The sequence below is a fragment of the Sinocyclocheilus anshuiensis genome, unplaced genomic scaffold (assembly GCF_001515605.1).
Source record: "Sinocyclocheilus anshuiensis isolate Anshui unplaced genomic scaffold, SAMN03320099.WGS_v1.1 scaffold154, whole genome shotgun sequence".
Taxonomy (NCBI): domain Eukaryota; kingdom Metazoa; phylum Chordata; class Actinopteri; order Cypriniformes; family Cyprinidae; genus Sinocyclocheilus; species Sinocyclocheilus anshuiensis.
The window spans coordinates 65,230-87,349 of NW_015546101.1; the positions used below are offsets into that span (position 1 = coordinate 65,230).

Sequence of the window (22,120 nt, forward strand, 5' to 3'; positions counted from 1 at the left end):
GTCCGTGCAGTGCTCCTGTGGGGCTGGTCGGTCACACGCTGCTTTCTGTGGGAAAAATGAGAGGGCGAGTTAGTGCTCAGTCTCATGGAGGAATCTCCTAGATGGCAGGGCTTGCGTGGCTTATGTAGCCGCCGCCTGATGAGGTGCAGCTGTGACCGATCAGCCTGTGATGATGATGGCCAGGTGCTCCTCGCTTGTTTCCAGGGCGACGCTGATGAAGCTTCGGGACGCTAGTCACAGTATGTACATGCATCTGTGTGTGTGTATTAATGTTGCTCAGACAGATATACAAACAGTTAAGCAGCAGTGAGAGAGGGGACGTCTCACCCACACACACACACACACACAGTCTGTTTACAGAGGATTAGTGTAACCTCAGGGGACACTATGATGCAAACAAGGGATCAATCTTTTACCTGCTGTGAATGGAAAACCATGCTAACTTTCTTCGTAAGATGGGTCCAAGCATTCGAGTGGCAATGACATTAAGGTCAGCTTAGATGATAAAAACAAAAGCTCATCAGATTCAGCTTTCAATCAGTCATCTCGGCAGGGAACTGGACACACTGTACGTTGCATGAAACTTTCAAAGGTAAGATTTTATCTTTTGGACTCCTTTGAGTCCAAATCACATATTGATATGTTAATTTGTGGACAATATGGTTAAAAGCGCGTGGATTCGCTTGTTATATTTGAGGTGCAGTGCAGGCCTGTCATAATACAAGCCCGATGACTAATGCAGTGTTTATGACTGTGTGAGTCAGAATGTAACTTTATTTAAAAACAGTGTCTAAACACCAGGGAATTTGATCAGTCTAAACACGTTGACTTTAATTAATTCTAAAGGGTTATTGAGGCAAAAAAGATGAATAGTTCTCCCTTTTCTCCCCCCAAGCTTGCTTTTTCCTTAAAGAATACACTTTTTCCTTGTTAACTCAATACAGTTCAAATGTTTCGTTTCTCGATTGCCATTCCTGTTATCTTCCAACACTTCCAACACAAAGGAAAGCATAAAGCCGAACTGCTGTTCCTCAGCAAACCAATACATCAGGCTGTTCTGAAAAAGGGTCATAATGGTTGTTGAATAGATGATATAGAAATAATGTTGCTCAGGGGCAATTTCCAGTGATGATAGAGAGTGGGACTGGCCTTGGGCTGGCTGGAGCACTTGCCTAAATGGACGGGGGTTACCGTGGCAACTGTAGGATCTGTCGTTGAAGGACATCAGTGGTATAAACAGAAAATAGCTTTTATGGCAGCAGGGTCAATTGAGGGAGAGAGAGAGTTTACAAAAGATAAAGACAGATCACAACTGCTGTAGATTTAATTAGAAGCTTTCATATCGTGCAAATAACACATTTATCCAGCAGCATTTTTTCCCCCCTTGTATGTTTGCAATAAAGCGCAGGTCATGTGACACTGAAGACTGGAGTAATGGCTTCTGAAAATTCAGCTTTGCCATCACAAAAATATATTACATTTTAAAATATATTAAAATCGTAATTTTAAATTTTAATGTTTCAAAAATTACTGTTTAATATTTCACAATACTACTGCTGTGTGTGTGTGTGTGTGTGTATGTGTGTATATATATATATATATATATATATATATACATATACACACATACACACACACACACACACACAGCAGTAGTATTGTGAAATATTAAACAGTAATTTTTGAAACATTAAAATTTAAAATTACGATTTTAATATATTTTAAAATGTAATATATTTTTGTGATGGCAAAGCTGAATTTTCAGAAGCCATTACTCCAGTCTTCAGTGTCACATGACCTGCGCTTCAGATGGGAGAAATCTAGAGAAGGACAAATATCACTGCAACACTTCACCGATCTGGGCTTTATGTCGGAGTGGCCAGACTCAATCCTCTCTTCAGTGAAGACACATGAAAACCCACTTGGATTTTGCATAAAAACACCTAAAGGACTCTCAGACTCTGAGAAACAAGATTCTCTGGTCAGATGAATCTGGTGACCCAGAACCTGATGGTCACTCTAGTTGAGCTCCATGATCATATATGCAGATGGGAGAAATCTAGAGAAGGACAAATATCACTGCAACACTTCACCGATCTGGGCTTTATGTCGGAGTGGCCAGACTCAATCCTCTCTTCAGTGAAGACACATGAAAACCCACTTGGATTTTGCATAAAAACACCTAAAGGACTCTCAGACTCTAAGAAACAAGAGTCTCTGGTCTGATGAACCTCAATTCCAAGCATCATGTTTGAAGGAAACCAGCTCTGCTCATCACCTGCAGAGTACCATCCCAAAAGTAAAGTGTGGTGGTAGCAGCCTCATACTGTGGGGCTGTTTTTCAGCGGCAGGGACCGAGGGACTTGTCAGAGTAGAAGATAAGCTCAATGCACCAAAATATTGAGTTAGCCTTAATGAAAAACCCAGTCCAGAGCATTCAGAACCTCAGACTGGGCAGACGGTTCACCTTCCAACAGGACAATGACCCTACGCACACAGCAAGAGTGGCTTATAGACAACTGTGTGAATGACCTTGAGTAGCCCAGCCAGAGCATGAGCTTGAACCCAATCAAATCATTCTGGAGAAACTTGAAAATGTGCATTTGCTCCCATCCAACCTGACAGAGCTTGAGAGGTGAAGAGGTGAGGAGAAGAATGGCAGATAATTGCCAAATGATGATGATCAAAGCTTGTCGCAAAAAAGTCTTGAGACTGTAAAGTCTCTCTCTCTGTTTAAATCTAGATTAAAGACGCATCTCTTTGGCCAAGCATTCAAATAATGCATCTCATAATCTTGTACTGCTATGCAATGTACTTATTTCAGTTTTTTTATTTTTAATAAATTTACGAAGTTGTGACAATTCTGTTTTTGCTTTGTCAGTATGGTGTATGGAGTGTATATTGATGTGGAAAAAAAAGTCATTTAAAGCAGTTTAACAAGGCAACTTAACAAAATGTGAAAAAATGAATGGGGTATGAATACTTTAGCAAGGAACTGTATATATGCAGCCTTTGTGAGAATGAGACATTAAACATGAAAAAAATCTTACCAACCTTTTGAATGGTAGTGTATCTGTATCAGTTGATACTGATATTTAAATGTACATGCTAATTTTTCATATTTTACATTACATTTTACATTACACTCTGATATTTAATATTTAACAGTCATTTTTTTTCTAACGCTGTTAAATGAAAAGTTAATCCATTGATCTACTCACTAAAGTTAATTTCTTCCTGCCTTTTGCACATGCTGAGTGTTATTTTTGGACCCTTTGTGTTTATACGCATGTGTGTTTCAGATCTATCGGCGCTGCTGGCTGGTGTTTAAGAAGTCGTCCAGTAAAGGACCTCGCAGACTGGAAAAATACCCTGATGAGAAGTCAGCCTACATCAGAGTCTGTCCTAAGGTACACTTCTCACTGCAACAGTTCAGTTGAGGTCTAATCTAAGCCATGAAAATGTCACGGGAGAAATGAGACATTCAAGGAAAACATTCAAGTGTCACTTCAGTTCTCCAATTTTACTAACAGCCACGTAGAGCACATTCATACCGCAAGAGCTGACGGGCGAGATTACGAGACTGGCAGTGGGTAAACAGATAATTTCTTGAATAAAAGTATCCACGCACAGACTCGCGGTTTTCTCTAACTTTGCTGACTCACAGGCCTCCGGTTTCTGTGTGTTTATCGCTCTCATTTGCCTTTCTTTACTGCACTCCGCTGCTCTGTGAAAGATAAATTAGATGATTAAGAGAGCACAAGTGCCTTTCCAAATGATGCAAATGAAGTCTGTCTGAATAACTAGGCTCTGCCACTACTTCTGAGTTTGCATTGGTTTCATTTTACACACAGGTGACAGAGATTAGTAATGTGAAGAACATCACAAGATTGCCTCGTGACACGAAGCGGCAAGCCGTGGCCATCGTCTTTACAGATGACACCTCTCGAACCTTCACCTGTGAATCAGGTACATCATCTTTTCTAAGGCTTGTTTTGCTGCAGCAGCTGATGAGGATGCTTCACTTAAAGAAGCTTTCATTCTTGATATTAGCATTTCGGTCTATACGGTCTGATGACGTGCTGCTCTCAGGCACAATGACAGACCGCATCTCCTAGTGTATGTTTTATTCATAGAACATTTTCATTGAAAGAACATGTTCATTCATTGACATCATTGAATCTTCCTGTTCTCACAGAGCTGGAGGCTGAAGAGTGGTTTAAGACCTTGTCTATCGAGTGCCTGGGGACACGTCTTAATGACATCAGTCTTGGAGAACCAGACCTCCTGGCCGCTGGAGTTCAGTGTGAACACACAGGTAAGAGACTAAAGCCATTTGTACAATTGCTTACCTATGAGCTGGATTCCTGTAGCTTGTTTCATATCAAGAGTTTGGCTTTAAATTTCCATTAAATAAACAGCAGCTGTGGTTGCCAGAAATTCACTGTAAAAAATACGATGACAATGTTTCGGCTATTACGGGATGGAAAATTGATGCTGGTTTATTTTACAACTTATAACTGTATATTTCATTACGTGATATGATGTAACTAACTGATCTACTTGAACATCCAAAATCTGCTTGGCCTATCCGTAACATGACACTAAAATAATGCAATAAACATTTATTAAATGACAGAAAATGTAACAGTAACCACCCTGATGTATATAATAGAAATAAGATTAAAGTAAATTATTTATATAAAATATAATCATATGTGATGTGTCACAGGGACTTCTAGGAGTATTTTACTTGTTTTTCATAGTTAATTATATGGTAATTTATAGTTTTCACCAACAATAATTTAGACTGTATTTTACATGAAAAATTACATATAATGTGATGCTAAACCATTTAATTTTTTCTCCATGTATGTTAAGGTTAAGCTTTTTTTTTTTTCTGAGATTTTTAATTTTTACAGTGTAGTGACCAGTTAAGCAAATACAGTTAACCAAATACCTAGTTTTTCACTATCAGTCTCTCATTTTTTTTTCTTACAGAGCGCTTCAACGTGTTCCTGTTGCCCTGCCCCAATCTTGACATCTACGGAGAGTGTATGATGCAGATCACGCATGAAAACATCTACCTGTGGGATATTCACAACCCTCGCACCAAGCTAGTAACCTGGCCGCTTTGCTCGCTGCGGCGCTACGGACGGGATGCTACACGCTTCACCTTTGAGGCTGGCAGGTAAAATATGTTGAAGATATCATTCATTTAAAGCCAATATGACATTTTACAAGGTCTTGTGAAGTGTATATTTCAGTTCAGTGTGGTCATGTATATGTAGGAGAAACATGGAAGCAGAGGAGAGAGCCGTTGACCTATGGACCTCCTAAAAGGATTTATTGAGTGGATTACAAGGAGTTCAGTGGCAGATTAGGGGTTCTTATCTCCCTCACTGCTTTGATCAAATAATAAAAGAAGATTCACATCGCCAGCTGGATGCCCTTTGAGAGAGAAGATGAGACAGTTTTAAAGAGAAGTTCGAGTCTGATGTAACACTTCCCCCTAGTGGCTATTATAATGCAACACACAAAGCATGTCTAGCCTATGGGTTCGTTCTTTGTAGTTCATCGTGTTTGCTTTGCAAAGTTGTGTATTGCTATCTTGTTTGTTATTTTGTTAGGATGTGTGACAGTGGGGAGGGTCTGTACACTTTCCAGACACGGGAAGGAGAGCAGATCTACCAAAGGGTTCATTCTTCCACTCTAGCTATAGCTGAGCAGCATAAGAGGGTCCTCATGGAAATGGAAAAAAACAGCAAGGTAACCAAAGCATGCAGTGGGTTCAAAAGCCTGAGGCCACTTTGAAAATCTAATTTGAAACAGAAAATAGACAAAGTTTTGACACATTTAAAACTAAGACATTTCAACAAAAATAGTCTGCTCTATTTCTAGGTCACTATAATAAGCAATTTTGCAACACCGGCCTTGTGAATTCCTTTGAACAAAAGACCTTCCTTGTAACAGTCTCAAATCAGTTCAACTTTTTTCATGCAAATTTTTACTTTGATAATATACACTACAATATACTATTTATTTATAGCTTTAATTTATTTGATCAAAAATACAGTAAAACAGTAATATTGTGAAGTATTATTACAATTTAAATAGCTATTTTCTATTATAATATATTTTAAAATGTATTTTATTCCTGTGTTGGCAAAGCTGAATTTTCAGCAGCCATTCCTTCAGTCTTTAGTGTCACGTGATCTTTTAAGTAACATTTAACAGAAAGTATAATTTCATATTATCACAGCTGAAAGCAGTTGTGCTGTTTAATATTTTTGTGGAAACAGTGATACATTTTTTGGTGAATCAAAAGTTCAAATAAACAGCATTTATTTGAAATAGAAATGACTTGTAACTATGTAAAACACCCATAACAATTTTTTATTTTTTACAATTTAATGCATCCTTGCTGAATACAAGAATTAATTTCTTTAAAAAAAAGTCCTACTAACCCCATATTTTGAAACGGTAGACACTTAGTGTGTATTAAAACAAAGCTGGAGAGATTGCAGACAACTGATTTTCTTCCTGTCTTACAACTTTCAAATCACCAGAACCAAAGGCATAATTTTGTGTTAATAGCAAACTAATTGAAATTATTTCCCATCTCTCTTCTTCTATCTCTCCCCAGCTTTTATCTAAGGGTTTAGAGGGGACTTCCTACCCCTGCACCCCGACAGCAATCTTGCCACGAAGTGCTTTCTGGCACCACATCACCGGATCACAGGCTGGGGTGGACACTGCCAACGGTGAGTTTGAACAGTGTGGATAAGTGTGTGTCAGTAAAGTAGTCACATTATAGGAGCCTGGTGTCGCATTGCAAAAACACAGCTCCGAAAACTAATGTCGTTGCAAGTAGCAATCCCAGAAAGCACAATATTAAACTCTTTATCAACAACCTTGAGACATGTAGTCTTCTATGAAGCAACATAAAATAACAGAAAATTATTTGGAAAAAAAAAAAGATATTTTGGGCTTGAAGCAAGTTTCACACAAAGTGACAAACATACAAACAATACCTATCCATCAACGCTGACTCAATCCCGATGATTCAAATGTTTACATAGTTACACTTTGTGGTTTGGTTTCCAGTTTAACAAATTTCCATTTACAGTTTTTTTTTACAATCGCTAGGACACATTTCTCAATACTAAAGTCACTTTTCCAAACTCTTCACAAAGTTCTCCTAACCATGTTTCAACTTCATTCTTACATAACACTAGCAAAGATTTTCACCAAACAAACACATTTTATTACGCATAACACAACAACCTAAAAAACACTAACAACAGGTAGCATTATACAATGTTATACAGAGTATGACAAGAATGATACTCTCTACTGTTTATAATTCACTGCAGTATATGTTACATGGTCCATGTTTACAAGTTTTCCCCTTTTGTATAGTTGGTAATGAAAGTGAAAGACTAACACTTGTGAAGATGTTCAGCTACATGCAACTGCTTTGATAGTATTTGATTTTTTACATTCAGAATGTTTTTCTATACGATATTACTCTAGAAATGTTGCAAATTTCTGTCTTATTTAATTTTGTCCTGTGCTAGGTTTTGAACTTAAGTTGAACAGTTTTGAAAACAGCATGTAAACGTGCTAATTGGCTTGTATAGTACATAAAGTTTCAAAGTGACAAAAGAATTCATGTAATTTGACAGATGTCATCAATGAATGCATTTTGTGCCAAAGCGATGATAAATGATTCACAGTTTAGCCCACATAGACTGGTGTTGTGCTCGCTGTGTGAAGAGTTTTGAAAAAGTGACCTAAGTATTGAGAAATGTATCCTAGCGATTGTAAAAAAAAACAGTAAATTTACACTAGCGCTCAAAAGTTTGGGGTCAGTTGGATTTATTTTGGGAAGAAAGTTAATACTTCTATTTAGCAAGGATGCATTAAATTGATCAAAATTGGCAGTAAAGACGTATAATGTTTCAAAAGATTTCTATTTCAAATAAAAAAACATTATTTCGATTTTTTTATTCATCAAATAGTTCTGAAAAACATGTATCACAGTTTCCTCAAAATATTGAGCCAGGACAACTGTTTTCAACATTGATAATAAGAAATATTTCATAAGAACAAAATCAGCATATTAGCATGATTTCTGAAGGATCATGTGACACTGAAGACTGGAGTAATGGCTTCTGAAAATACAGCTTTGCCATCACAGGGAAAAACTGACATTTTAAAATATACTGAAATAGAAAACTTCTGATGACCATTTTATAATTTTAAGTGTTATTAAAAGAAAAAAAATCTGTGTAGTAACCCAGAAACCACTTTATTTTCTGCTTGAAAGTAAAACAAACAGCCTGTTACTGCTTTTGCATGCAATATTAAGCAGACTGTGCTATTTAGACCTTCCCATTAACACCTCTCATCCTCTTTCAGGTGACATCTACGGTGATACTCAACCAGGAGTGGACACTGACCTCCTCTCTAAACGCCTTCCCCCAGAACGACACTCAACCCTTCCTGTGGGCCACGGCTGCCCTCAACCCCCGACGCACTACCCCACGTACCCCAGCGAGTGAGCGGCTTTTAGCAGCAATGAAACCTTCCAGATTTTCACCTCTTGACCTCCCTCCGCACTGCACTCTGCCCTAAGTTTTTCCATCAGCTCTTCTTCAGCAAGGGAAGATCCGTGCTGCCATGCTGCCTCAGTTCCCCCTGAGCCTGCCAGCGACGCTGAGGGCACTTACTGTGGAATGAGGGAATGCACTGTGAAGCTTGAAGCGCTTCAGTTGGAGCAGGGCTCACATACCCTTAAACCAGACACAAGAGATGCGACAAAATGTTGGAACTGGCTCAGTTGCCTTCACAATGCAATATGGTCACTCTTGCTGGGTTTCTGCGGAAGTAGAGACTGTACTGTAGGTTCTTCTCAATATTATCTCTTATTCTAACTCTAATCTTATGCACGCTCTTCAACCCTATGCATGTCCCCCAAGGTAAACAATTACGGAAGAGCTACGGAGGGGTTTCTTAGACTCCTGTAGAAGCCCCAACTCAAGAGGGTGTCCAGCAAACCACAGCGGCCCGGAGGAAGGGCCGTAAGCACTTCTGCTCTTCGGTAAGAGTAATCCAAAGCGTGTTTTGATCAGATGCTTTAATCATGTCTGTAAGACTTCCCAAGCCCAGAGGACTTTGAGGATGGTCGTGCATTTTGTTTCTCCTTTTCCCTTTCTTTAAAGTGACTTAAATGGACAGTTCTGATGTACAAAACTGTCTGTCCAGTCTCTGTCGTGAGATGAAGAAAGCCATTTGGACAGAAGTGAGGGTTTGACTAGCTCATGTGCTTCGTGCTCTGGTTGATCTTTTCAGAGAGATTGATCCACCATTTTTTCTGGAAGATGTCGTGAGGGTCAGAGATCCACGAATAGATGGGAACAAAGATTATGATTATACCCAGCTGAGATGGTTTAAGGACTTATTTATTTATTTATTGACGTTTACCAACAAAGCACAAGACAAATTGCAGTGTATAGCAGTAGGTTTTCTTTAGCAGTTCAGCAATTCTGTATGTAAAAGGGTTTATACTAGCACTGTAAAAGAGGAGAAAAACATCTTAAATAAGGTGGTAGGCCTCACACGAGACATGTTTCTGGATTTCCATGCTTGTCAACTATTTCCAGTAATTTCCATGAAATTAAGGGTATCATTATTGCTTTCATATCTCAGCAGACATTTATATTATGTGGCTGTATCGTGTTTTCTGTCAGCTACACTTGTTCTGTTTTTCTCATGCTGTAACTCTAAATTTAAAACCCTGTGTGTTGGAGCGGTTAGTGCACATTGCATAATGAGCTGGGTTGCTTTGAGTTTGATCAATCTGATTGACTAGCATGGTGAAGCTGGTAAACCAAGATAGTCTTGCTGGTTAACCGTTTCCAGTGGGCCCTATTCGTTTATCCTTCACTCCCTGTACTCTCTCTACTATCCATATAAATAAGTGTCATAAAGGTCAAAATTAAAAAAAACACTCATATGTCTGGCACAGAATTAATTTGGTTGTATTCTCTGATTGAGCTACAGTCCTGAGGGTTTGACTACTTGTAGCTTTATTCATTTTATACATACATAGTCGTTCAGTGCTGGAATTTATTAACTCACGTCGTATGTATCATTAAAAGGGCTTGAGCTGATCTGATTGTCATGATTGTACACATTGAGGAAAAAGAAAATATTTTTTTCAGGTTTCCTTGCAGACAGTTTTAAAAATTTGTGAAAATATTTTTTAGCAGTACATATTTCAACAGCTCTTCAAAGATAAGCACCTTTCATTTAAGCTTTACTGTTTTACCATGTCTAATTTTCAGTTACTCGCTATAATGTAGCCAAAATATGCCCACATAAATGAATGTACACTACCAAATGTATGGGGTCAGAAGTTTTTTTTTTTTTTTTAAAGAAATGAATACTTTCAGCGGGGATTCATTAAATTGATCTAATGTGACAGTAAAGCTGAAAATTCAGCTTTGCCATCACATGAATAAATTAGATTTTAAAATATATTAAAATAGAAAACATTAGTAATATTTAAACTGTAGTACTAGTTCACAATATTACTCTTTTTACTGTATTTTTGATCAAATAAATGCGTATTTGGTGAGGATAATAGACTTCTTTCAAAAACATTTTAAAAAATCTTACCGACCCCAAACTTTTGAATAGTAGTGTATGGAGTGATATTTCCCTGAATGTCCCTGTTTTGCAGTTTGCACATTTGTTTTTATCAATTGCTTTACAGTGCTATCCATTAAAAATATATAGAAATAACTATTTACTATTTATAGAAATAACTATTTTATAGGCTGTGATGTACACAACAAAAGAACATCATCCCCTCATTTGCAGGAAATCTAAGAACTATAGTAATTCAACATTCATGTAATCACCCTGAAATGATATATTTGTACATAAACAGCCAGCAGGTCCCTGGAGAGATTCTGGATCTGAATGTATCGCTTATTTACATTGTGCTTAACAGAACAATCTGTTTGAATTATCAGAGGATGTTTTTCATCTCTTTACAAGGCAGCAGCACTAGTGTGAAAGTTAATGCTAATATGCCATAAGTTGACAGACATGTTTATACCATGAGGACACAAATAATAAAGATCCTAAAGGAAGAAAGTACATGAAGTCATGATTGAAGAAATGCTGAAAAGTTGTTTTACTAAACTTAAATTTCGGTGCTCTTTGTAAAAGAGGAGAGTGATAAACATGCTATGTTGGGGGCTTTGCCAGTTCTTCAGCAGTTCAGATTGGATGAGTTTTAATTGCTAAATGACATATGTGTTCTGTAATATTTGTGGTAAAATATTTTGCAGGTTTTTTTTTCAATAAAACATTATTTAAAATAAAATTGCATGCAATAATGATCCTTTTAATCAAAATGTACACAGATCTCTTGTTTTTCTCTATCTTAAACTTTTAAATCACATAAGTAATTTATGTACTGAAATACTAATTCCATACACAGCCAAGTTAACCATTTTACCAGCCACTCATCATTATTCATTTTTGTAATCCAAAGTTATCATAATTGCATTTCAGGACATTTTAGCCGACTATTACTCTTAGTACTCTCCCATATTAACTAAAATGCAGAACCCATGGAGGATGGAGGCAATTAAGCATTAAGAACTCCTCCCTTTCTCTGTAATGTTGTTTCTTCATCAGTTACTGCCAACCATATCAGCCAACAGCCTCTGTGTCAGGTAAAACCTTTCCTTTGTTCTTTCTTACCTACAAGCTCATTATTAGTTTCTTAGATGTTTTGTTTTGTTTTTGTCTGCATATTCATGTATCTACAGTTAACTTTTTTTTTTTTTTTACTTTGTTGTTTGGATAAATATTTAACCTTTATTATATTATAGTACACAAACAACAAAACAGATTTTATAATTACCAGATTTTTTTATAGAAATATTTTTTAGATTTATTTTACAGAAATAGTCCTTTTTTTAGATAAATAAACGCATATAATTTGTATTCTATTCCATTGCAGATTTTTGCAAGTAGATGTTGCAGCTTACAATCAGCAATGAGTTTGATTTTTAAAGCAGTATTAATCATTAAATTGGTTATTGAAGAGAGCCATACAAATTCACATTCTTGTTGCTTTTCAAGTATGCTTGTTAGTGGATTATTTTCTAATGGCAATGAAGGAAATTCTCCTGTGTTTCAGGTCGAGGAGTATTACAGGACGGACAGAAATCTAAATCACAACATACAAATAAGGTATATGTGTTTTAATATGCATAGGATAATACATTTTAGATGTTTAATTGCCAAGTGATTCACTGTTCATCATTATTTATTTAATTTCTTTGACAACCGGGGATATTAGTTATTACATAAATAAAATAACTTCCAGATAAAACACTCCCTGTACTTGTACACTTGTTCCAGGGCATTCTGCAGTGCCATATGCCTTAGATTTTTGGCCAAAATTAAGTGAGGAATAACTGACGAGGGACCATTAAATTATTAGAATATAATGCACACCCGAGGTGATGCGCCCAAGACGTGAAGTGGAGTCAATTATTCCACTTACCACACCTCAAGAGATTGTTCAGATGTTGTATTTCAAGACATTTGTCAGGTTTTTGTCTATAAAACGCTCTTGTGTGTAGGATTAATTTCATACGCATCTCATCCTATGCTTCAGTTGCTAATTCCAAAACGTCATTTCAGACCTAGTAATGGAGGCATGAACCGTTGATAACAGACTAATGCAGTTATGAGACAGAGAGAGATTAGGCACGTGTGAATTACCTGAGTCTGTTTGTCTCTCAACAGAGCTCGGCAGCAGCATGTCTACTAATAACGAAACTTGATCTTACAATACAACATAAAACTTACATGAATAAAGCCAATTACATTAATTTTGAATCAAAAACATATTTGTTTTCATTTCAGTTTGAACATCCTAATCCCAGTTCACAGAACATGGCCTACCCTGAAACCTCAACCAACATGACATTCCAGTTGGAAGTAAACTATTTAGCTTGGTTACTGGAGAAATTAAACTGGACATCTGTGAAGACAGCTGTGTGTGCATCTTCATCTGAAATGGTGGTTATCTGGATTATTTTCTCCATTGAGTTTGTTGTCATATGTCTGGATTGTGTTATCTGCTTAGGTCTAACCATGCTGTCCCTGTATTCATCATAAATCTATTTGTTTCTGATATCATACAGAGTTGTGTCAAGCCTGTTCTGAATTTTTGTACATTTAATATACTTTTTTGCATTTCATGTTTATATCCTGAGCATAGTAGTTAACATTGGCTTCATGGTCTGTATCTCTGTGGAAAGATACATAATGATCAAATACCCTGTTTGGTACCGACTTCATCATTCGTGTAGGAATTTAGTTCTGATATGCTTTTTAGTTTGGGCAACACTCTGTGGATTTATGGTGATGGATGTGATTATTGCACTTAAAGTGGATGTGGAACTTGCATTTCTTCTGAGTCTATTTATTTTTTTGTTACCTTATCCACTGGTTGTGTTTTCCTTCGTGGGTTCGTGGAAGGCACTGTCTCATTCGGTCGCAGTCACCCCTGATGAAAGAAAGAGGATTTTGATGATTCTGGCTCTTGTACTTTTCAATTACACTGTGTTGTTCCTACCAAGCATTGTGCAAAACATAATTTTTGCAGTATCCTTTAAGCACGGAATAAGTAGTTATTACGATTGTTTACATTCAGTGCAGTGTTAATTTTGACTGGCATTTTTGATTTAGTCTTAGTCTTTATCTTGAGACGAAAATGCTTAATAGTCTTAGTCACATTTTCATCATTTGAGTCTTTCATAGTTTTAGTCGACGAAAAGTCATTGCATTTTTGTCAACTTTTAGTCATTACTTTTAGTCAAACTGCAGTTACCAACATTTATTTTGGTAGCTATATGTAGTCCTCAAACAAAAATATTCATTAATTCTTCTCTCTTTAGACCAAAAAAAATTAAGCTTATGAGAAATTTGAATCAAGGATTGAATTTGGAAAAACTTGAATAAATGATGACAATTTTCATTTTTGGGTGAGCTATCCCTTTAACAGTAGTGAAAATGGAGCAACTTATAAAAATTATAGTTGTTCATATATAATATATACAATTTATAATTTTTGAAAAAGAAGCAGAATAAGACAATAAGACAAAAAGAAAGATACAAATTAAACTCATTTTTCAGATACAGTAGGTTTACTTAACATATTTATTTAACATCTTTTGTTGGTTAACAATAATGACACGGATAGGTACTTAATTCATTAAACACACAAATTATAAAAAGGAATAAGAAAATGCAATGCAAACTGCTAATTAAACTTACCATTTACATTTATAGAGCACAATAGACACTTGTCCAAACCAGAAGTGTAAAGTATTTGAGTACATGTAATTAATCTTTTTGGATACTCTGTATTTTTTACTGAGTATCAAAGATATTACCAACTTTTACTCTCTAGTTCGAGATCGCTAGTTCACATTTTGGTAGCCTATCCATCCACTGCGGCTGTCATACTGAGACTAGATATGCAAACGCCCCTTATCCGATTGCAATCCAATGACAGGGACGCACATTTTGAAGGACAAGACAGTAGCCTATAGGATGTATTTTGAATGTCTGGTAGTCCTCAAATAACATTATAGTCCCGTCTCGTCTTGTTAACAAAGACGCGGCATAAATTTCTTCATATTTTTTTATCATCAGATATTAGTTTTAGCTCGTCAACATCTCATCTTAGTCACAGAAAAAATTTTCGTTAACGAATATTTTTCATCATCGTCTTCGTTGAAGAAATTAACACTGAATCAGTGTCAGGAATCATGTTGTATTTAAATCCACTTGCTGACTCTTTGCTGCATGTTTTCATAAGGAAGGATGCTAATCACATGTTTAGAGTTTTGTGTTGTAAGAAGCTGTGTGAAAATCAGGTGTAGCCCTTCAGCTCAACAACTGTTAACTAAACTAGCAAGCATGCCTTTGAGAAGCCCTGAATTTTAACCGTTGGACCGCAAATAACAATTTTGATCCTACTACCAGTCCACTTGATCCTATACCCACTCACATACTTCAGGCCATTTCTTCTTCAGTCATACCTGTGCTTACTCACATTATCAACACCTCTCTTCACACTGGACATTCCAATGGTTCAAGTCTTACCTCTCATGTAGGTCTTTCAGGGTGTCTTGGAGGGGTGAGGTTTCTAAGTCACAACTTCTTGCTATTGGGGTTCCTCAAGGCTCAGTGCTTGGACCACTTCTCTTCTCCATCTACATGTCGTCATTAGGATCTGTCATTCAGAAGCATGGCTTTTCTTATCACTGCTATGCTGATGACACTCAAATCTACTTCTCATTCCAACAAAGATGATCCGACGGTAGCTGCTCGCATGACCCTTCCTATCAGAGCAAGCTGCACAACTCCTTGTCCAAGCTCGTGTTCTCTCCAGACTGGACTATTGTGATGCTCCATTGGCTGGCCTTCCCGCATGTACTATCAAACCTCTGCAACTGATCCAGAATGCAGCAACGAGAGTGGTCTTTAACGAGCTGAAAAAAGCTCACGTTACACCTCTCTTCATCAGTTTACACTGGCTACCAGTAGCTGCTCGCATCAAATTCAAGGTACTGATGTTTGCCTACAAGACAACAACTGGTGCTGCACCAATATACCTAAACTCACTAGTTCAAACTTATGCGCCCTCCAGAAGCTTGCGTTCTGCGTTCGCCTTGTGGTGCCATCCCAAAGAGGCACAAAATCACTATCACAGACCTTTTTCTGGACTGTGCCCAGCTGGTTGAATGACCTCCCTATCTCAGTTCGAACAGCGGAGTCTTTGGCCATTTTCAAAAAAACGTCAAAAGACACATATTTTTCGCCAGCACCTGACAAACTAATACTAGCACTTATCTATTATATTCTATTCTGTTCTATTCTATTCCATTCTATTAAAAAAAAACCTAGCTATGTGTACTGTGCTAGACTAACTGAGACTTGTCACAGCACTTGTATACTGTTGCTCTCTTGTTCATCTGATTGCTTCTGTTGTTCTCCTCATTTGTAAGTCGCTTTGGATAAAAGCGTCTGCTAAATGATTAAATGTAAATTTAACACAATGTGTACAAAGTTTAATTTGTGTCAAGTATCAAAGACAGCACAGGAAACTATTTAACGCATTTAACCACTTTACTGAGTACTCATCATTACTCAACTTCGAAATGTAACAATATTTCTGTCAATCCCTGTGAGCCTAATTAAGTTTCAGGAAATGCTAGCCAAATATTAATCTGATTGCATGATGATATGATAAAAATGCCGAGCTAATGGTGGATGGATCTGGTTAAGTGTTAGTGGCTCCTCCCTCTCTGCGTTGTTTCTTCATCAGTTACTTTCGACCATAATCAACCAGCAGAAGCAGCTCATTGTTATGTAAACTCCTTTCTTATGCTTTTTATGTTTGCACAGTCATTGTGCATTGTCTTGGGAATTATTTATCAGATTCAGAATATTCATTTGACTTTGAATGCATTGTGTATGTTACAAACAGATATGCAATGATTTTACTTTGTATAAATAAATGTATTTGTGTTTTAAATGTATATAAAAAGACTAGCCTTCAAGAAATTAAATATTTTATTCTGTCTTTTATGTGGAAATACATGAATGATTCTACTATGAGAGAGTAACAAAAATCTTTCATGTATTTCAGCTCAGTAGAAGTGTCACTTTCACAAAAACTGATATCACCACAGGTATATTGGACCAGAGGTGTAAAGAGTACCTGAAAACCATACTTGAGTAAAAGTACAGGTACCCTACAGTGAAAATTACTCCACTACAAGTTACAAGTCATCAATTTAAAAACAACTTCAGTAATATTGGCTCAAAGATGCACTAGTCAAAGAGACATGCCAGTAAAAAACAAGAAAGAGTTGATTTGTGAGAAGAGCAATCACTTTTATTTTCTAAAACCAAATAAAACTGAACACCTCATCTTTTTTTCTTTTTTTTTTGCTTAATTTGTTTATTGAACTCTTACAATAATAAGAAGAAAACAGGAGAATATTGAAAAAATAATGTTAAGTAAAATTAAAAAGTCAAAGCCTTCTTGCCCTGGTTGAGCTGGTTTCGGCCTCATTGCCGTTGCTAAGGAACTCGCATTCACGTAAAGTAGCCTTGTTGACAGGTTTGGGTGAGTATAAGGGCAAAACGCACAAGATATTGTACTTTCAGTGTCCTGTAGTTGGTGATATCACTTCTTTTGTAGCAGAAATAAACTGCTGCAGAAAAAGCTAGGTGCCATGCAAAATGTTATGTGTCATTGCAACACTCATTACAAATGTAGTGGAGTAAAGAGTACAGATGCTTATTCAAAAATGTAGTGAACTAGAGAGTAAAAGTTGCTAATATCTTTTATACTCAGTAAAACCACGGAGTATCCAAAAAGATACTCAAGTACAGTAATTAATTACATTTACTCAAATACTTCACACCTCTGGTTTGGACAAGTTTCTATTGTGCTGTATAAATGTAAATGGTAAGTTTAATTAGCAGTTTGCATTGCATTTTCTTATTCCTTTTTATAATTTTATAATTTTTGTGTTTAATGAAGCTCCTCTAATCTGTTTAACAAGTTGTCATATTTTTATATTTTATTTATTTTTTTATTTTTATTTTTTTATTCATATTCTTTTGCATCATCAAAAAATACTATAGAAGACAAAGGGGACCAGAACATGTTTGGTTACCAACATTCTTTAAAATATCTTCTTTTGTGTTCAACAGAAGAAACTCGTTTGTTTAACAACTGTGGTGAACAGCACATTCCAGGACCCGGTTTATGGCGGAGCCCCTCTCTGACCACAACAGTGGACAAAGGTTTGCTTCATTTTGATTGGATCTTGGTGGACTAACATAAGCAAACTGTCCAACACCATCAGATAAAAATGTTAGGACAACATCCAGACACCTCTTAGAGGGCAAGAAGAAGACCTCTGGTACCAAGCCCGGGAAGGACAGGACCTTTCATTGATCCACATGCAATTTCTGCCCTCCACCCTTCTAGAGACTGATTCCTATGGTTCTGGCCAATGACCTCCATAAAAATCATTTTAGGGGATTATAGTGACCCTTGAACTAGGCACCTTAAGCTCTCGAGGGAGTTAAATGTGTGTTGTTTGATGCGGTCACAATAATTGGTTCTACTCAGGCTTGAGTCTCTCGAGGGATGAGAGTTGAGCTCCTATACTCGGTTCTGCGGCCGTCATTGCAGTGAGGTGGCATCGAGCTCGGGGGTTGTAAGCGGGGCACGGGAGGAGTAGAAATTTTCAGTTTGAGCTCCTCTTGTTTCCTCTCCTGCGTGGAAGTTTATCAAAGACGCACTTGTTTGAGAACGGTTTCCTTTGATGGCTATACCTTTTTATGAAGATTGTAACAAGATGCCCCTCCCCAGTGATTTTGGGTTTTAGGGTTCCTTGCACTCTTCTTAGCAGTTTTTCAGGTTGGGCTGCCTCCAGTGTATTTTTTGTGGCCCACCTGTAACATCATCAAAGTTGATAACTGTCTGAGGACAGTTCCCTTTGACTTGCTGCCCGGGTGGAGCGAGATGTCCTTCACGAGATTATGTGGATATTGAAGCAGGGCTCCTTGCTCCTCTGTTCAGTCCGCATGTACAAGTTCCTTGGATTCAGTTCTCATAAAATCTCCCTATTCAGGAAATTTTTTTGTCAGAGATGTACCAGTTGAGGCTGGTTTCCTTTGATAATGGTTTCCATGATTTCCCCCAAGTTATAGCTGTCCGAAGCGTCATTGGAGTTGGATAGGGGATGCAGTGTGGAGTTCACTTGAAGGGGAACATTTGCGGGTTACGCATGCAACCATGGTAAATTTTAAAATATATATAATAATAGAAAAGTTATCTTAAATTGTAGTAATATTTCACAATATTACTCTTTTCACTGGATTTTATGATCAAATAAATGCATCCTTGGTGAGGATAAGAGACGTCTTTGAAAAACATTTCAAACTTTTGAATAGCAGTGTATATATAGTGATATTTTCCTGTATGTCCCTGTTTTGCAGTTTGCATTTGTTTTTATCATTTGCTTTACAGTGCTATCCATTAACCACACACCAGTAATGTAGACAACTCAAGTCACCTTTATTTGTATAGCGCTTTATACAATACTGGTTGTGTCAAAGCAGCTTTACAGAGTCAAACAGGAAAATAGTTTGTCAATGTTGCAAGAAGACAATAAGCTAGGTAGCCGGATCTGGGCAAAGTTTAGCTTTAGATTCACGACACAAGACAATGACTCTTATAATGAAACAGGAATTTATTGGCTATCTAGATTACATTAAACTAAACTAATGCAAACACACATACACACACACATACGGTTCACATGATGAGGATTTTAACGGAGTTCTGAGGAAGTCCCAGAATTCTAGTAAATTGCTAGTTCTTCGATCGCACCAAGAAAATCACAAAAGCAGAGATTTGTCTTATCTTTACTGCTTAGGATCAATTCAGCACCAGTTCAGCAAGAGATGAAAGCTTTGTTTGTTTACTTGTGTTTTGGGTGACAGCTGAGCGGGGTTTCCCTTGTTGGCTCGTATCAGGGAATTCCAGTGCCTCTGATTGGTTGTAGATCTTTCGTTTGGATGACGTCTTTGGGGAAGCCCTCGGGGAGCGTGAAGGTTTGCCTTGTGACGTAGGAGCTTCGGAAGTCGGTTGCCTTGGGTAAGGAGAGTGAGGCTTGCCTTGAAGGTCTTCTGAGAGTTTCTCTGCTTGGCTTTAGACTTTGAAGATTCCGGCAGTCACGAAATTTCACGGAGTGTTTGGAGCTTTGAATGACCCGATCGCTTGATGGTGCAGCATGCAGACCCAGGAGGTGGTTTTTGTAAATCACACTCTTCCTGTGTTTCTTGCAAAGATAAGTCGAGCGGGACAGGAACTATTTGAGACAATTGGCGCCTGAGCTGACCACGGTTCAGTTTTACGACTCGCACTTGAGAGGTTGAAAGGAGACTCCTTAGCTTCTGCTTAAGGAATGTGCTGCTCTGTTCAAAGGAGATCCTACAGGTGACAGAAATAGAGAAAAAAATTCTTGGGAGAAACCAGGCTCAATTGGGGGGCCAACTGGGGGGTTGTCCTCTGGCCAGACGAAACTAGCATGGTGTGGTTTAATTCCAGGCTGCAACACAGGTGCAGAGGTCTTGTCTGGTTCCTGTGGTCTTGTGCCGATGGTTGTCGAGGTGACGAGGTCTTCACAAGGGATATGTCTCTGGGGCGCATCTAGTTGACGTGGTCTCCGCTGACATTCAGGGCTGTAAAGGTCATCTCTAGGTACTGATCCACCATCTGGACTGGATACGGACTGAATCTGAGTGGCAACGGTAACCTCGGAATAAGAATGAAAGAGACTAATATTAGCGTAGATGCCATTCTTCTTACGATGTAACGAGTACATCAGATGTTATGGAAAGTTTTCCCGGTTCCGGTTGCCCTCATTAATGCAGCCTAACAATCCTTTAACAGATTTTAATTATAGAAATGTGATAGTGTGTTATGTGTATGCCAGGTTATGCCTCCCTAACAATGTTAGGTAAATTGTTCCAGAGTTTGAGCAAAGTTTGGAAAACGATCTGCCGCCCGCAGTTGATTTTGATATTCTAGGTTTTCTAGGTTTTGATATTCAAATGGCCAGAGTTTTGAGATCACTACAAACATGAATGACTATAATATGATATGAGCTCGCTCGAGTACTGAGGAGCTAAACCATTCAGGGGTTTATAAGTAATTAGAAAGATTTTAAAATGTATAAGATGTTCAATAGGGAGCTAGTGCAGAGCTGACAGAACCGGGCTAATATGGTCATACTTCCTGGTTCTAGTAAGAACACTGCTGCATTTTGGACCAGCTGGAATTTGTTTATTAAGCTTGCAGAGCAACCATCCAATACAGCATTACAATAATGTAACCTTGAGGTCATGAATGCATGAATTAACATTTCTGCATATGCAGCCTAACAATCCTTTAACGGATTTGAATTTTAGAAATGTGATAGTGTGTTATGTGTATGCCAGGTTAAAGAGATGGGTCTTTAATCTAGATTTAAACTGACAGAGTGTGTCTGCCTCCCAAACAACACTAGGTAGATTGTTAAAGAGTTTGGACGCTAAATAGGAAAAGGATCTGCCGCCCGCAGTTGATTTTGGTATTCTAGGTATTATCAAATGGCCAGAGTTTTGAGATCGCAGCGGACGTGAAGGACTATAATGCGATATGAGCTCGCTCAAGTATTGAGGAGCTAAACCATTCAGGGATTTATAAGTAATTAGCAAGATTTTAAAATTTATTCATTGTTCAATAGGGAGCCAGTGCAGAGTTGAAAGAACCGGGCCAATATCATCGTACTTCCTGGTTGTAGTAAGAACTCTAGCTGCTGCATTTTGGACCAGCTGGAGTTTGTTTATTAAGTACGCAGAGCAACCACCCAATAAAGCATTACAATAATCTAACCTAGAGGTCATGAATGCATGAATTAACATGTCTGCATTTGACATTGAGAACATAGGTCATAATATATAGATATATTTTTAAGATGGATAAATGCGGTTTTACAAATGGATTTGAACCATGCCAATTCACTTCCACTAATGCCAACATAATTTTGTAGTCTACTCAAAAGAATGTTGTGTTCGATACAAGTGTCAAACACAGCACTAGGATCCAGTAGCACTAATAAAGGAATACAACCACGATCGGATGATAAGAGCAGGTCATTCGTAACTCTGATGAGAGCAGTCTCAGTACTATGATACGGTCTAAATCCTGACTGGAAATCCTCAGATACCATTTTTCTATAAGAAGGAATATAATTGTGAGGATACTACCTTTTCTAGTTTCTTGGACAGTCTGTAATTAACTACTTCTTTGGGGTCAAGTTGTGTTTTTTTGATGAGAGGCTTAATAACAGTCAGTTTGAAGGTTTTGGGGACATATCCTAATGACAATGATGAATTAATAATAGTCAGAAGAGGATCTATGACTTCTGGAAGCACCTCT

The 22,120-nt window shown here is 37.6% G+C and overlaps 1 protein-coding gene across 2 annotated transcripts in view; it reads left to right on the forward strand.

The window, feature by feature from the left end:
* The window catches only part of LOC107700399 (docking protein 4-like), a 63,419-nt gene that overhangs the window by 33,328 nt on the left and 7,971 nt on the right, over positions 1 to 22,120 (forward strand). Inside the window, exons 3-9 of one of the 2 annotated variants that reach the window (XR_001635540.1) lie at positions 3,303 to 3,410; positions 3,855 to 3,969; positions 4,199 to 4,318; positions 5,002 to 5,191; positions 5,631 to 5,769; positions 6,647 to 6,764; positions 8,425 to 9,201. Coding sequence is in view for 1 of the 2 variants with exons in the window: in XM_016502034.1 (XP_016357520.1) it covers positions 3,303 to 3,410; positions 3,855 to 3,969; positions 4,199 to 4,318; positions 5,002 to 5,191; positions 5,631 to 5,769; positions 6,647 to 6,764; positions 8,425 to 8,567 (933 nt within the window). In the remaining variant the exon portion in view is untranslated. Of the gene's footprint in view, positions 1 to 3,302; positions 3,411 to 3,854; positions 3,970 to 4,198; positions 4,319 to 5,001; positions 5,192 to 5,630; positions 5,770 to 6,646; positions 6,765 to 8,424; positions 10,460 to 22,120 lie in introns of those variants that run through there. The other variant, XM_016502034.1, reaches the window with a different exon arrangement.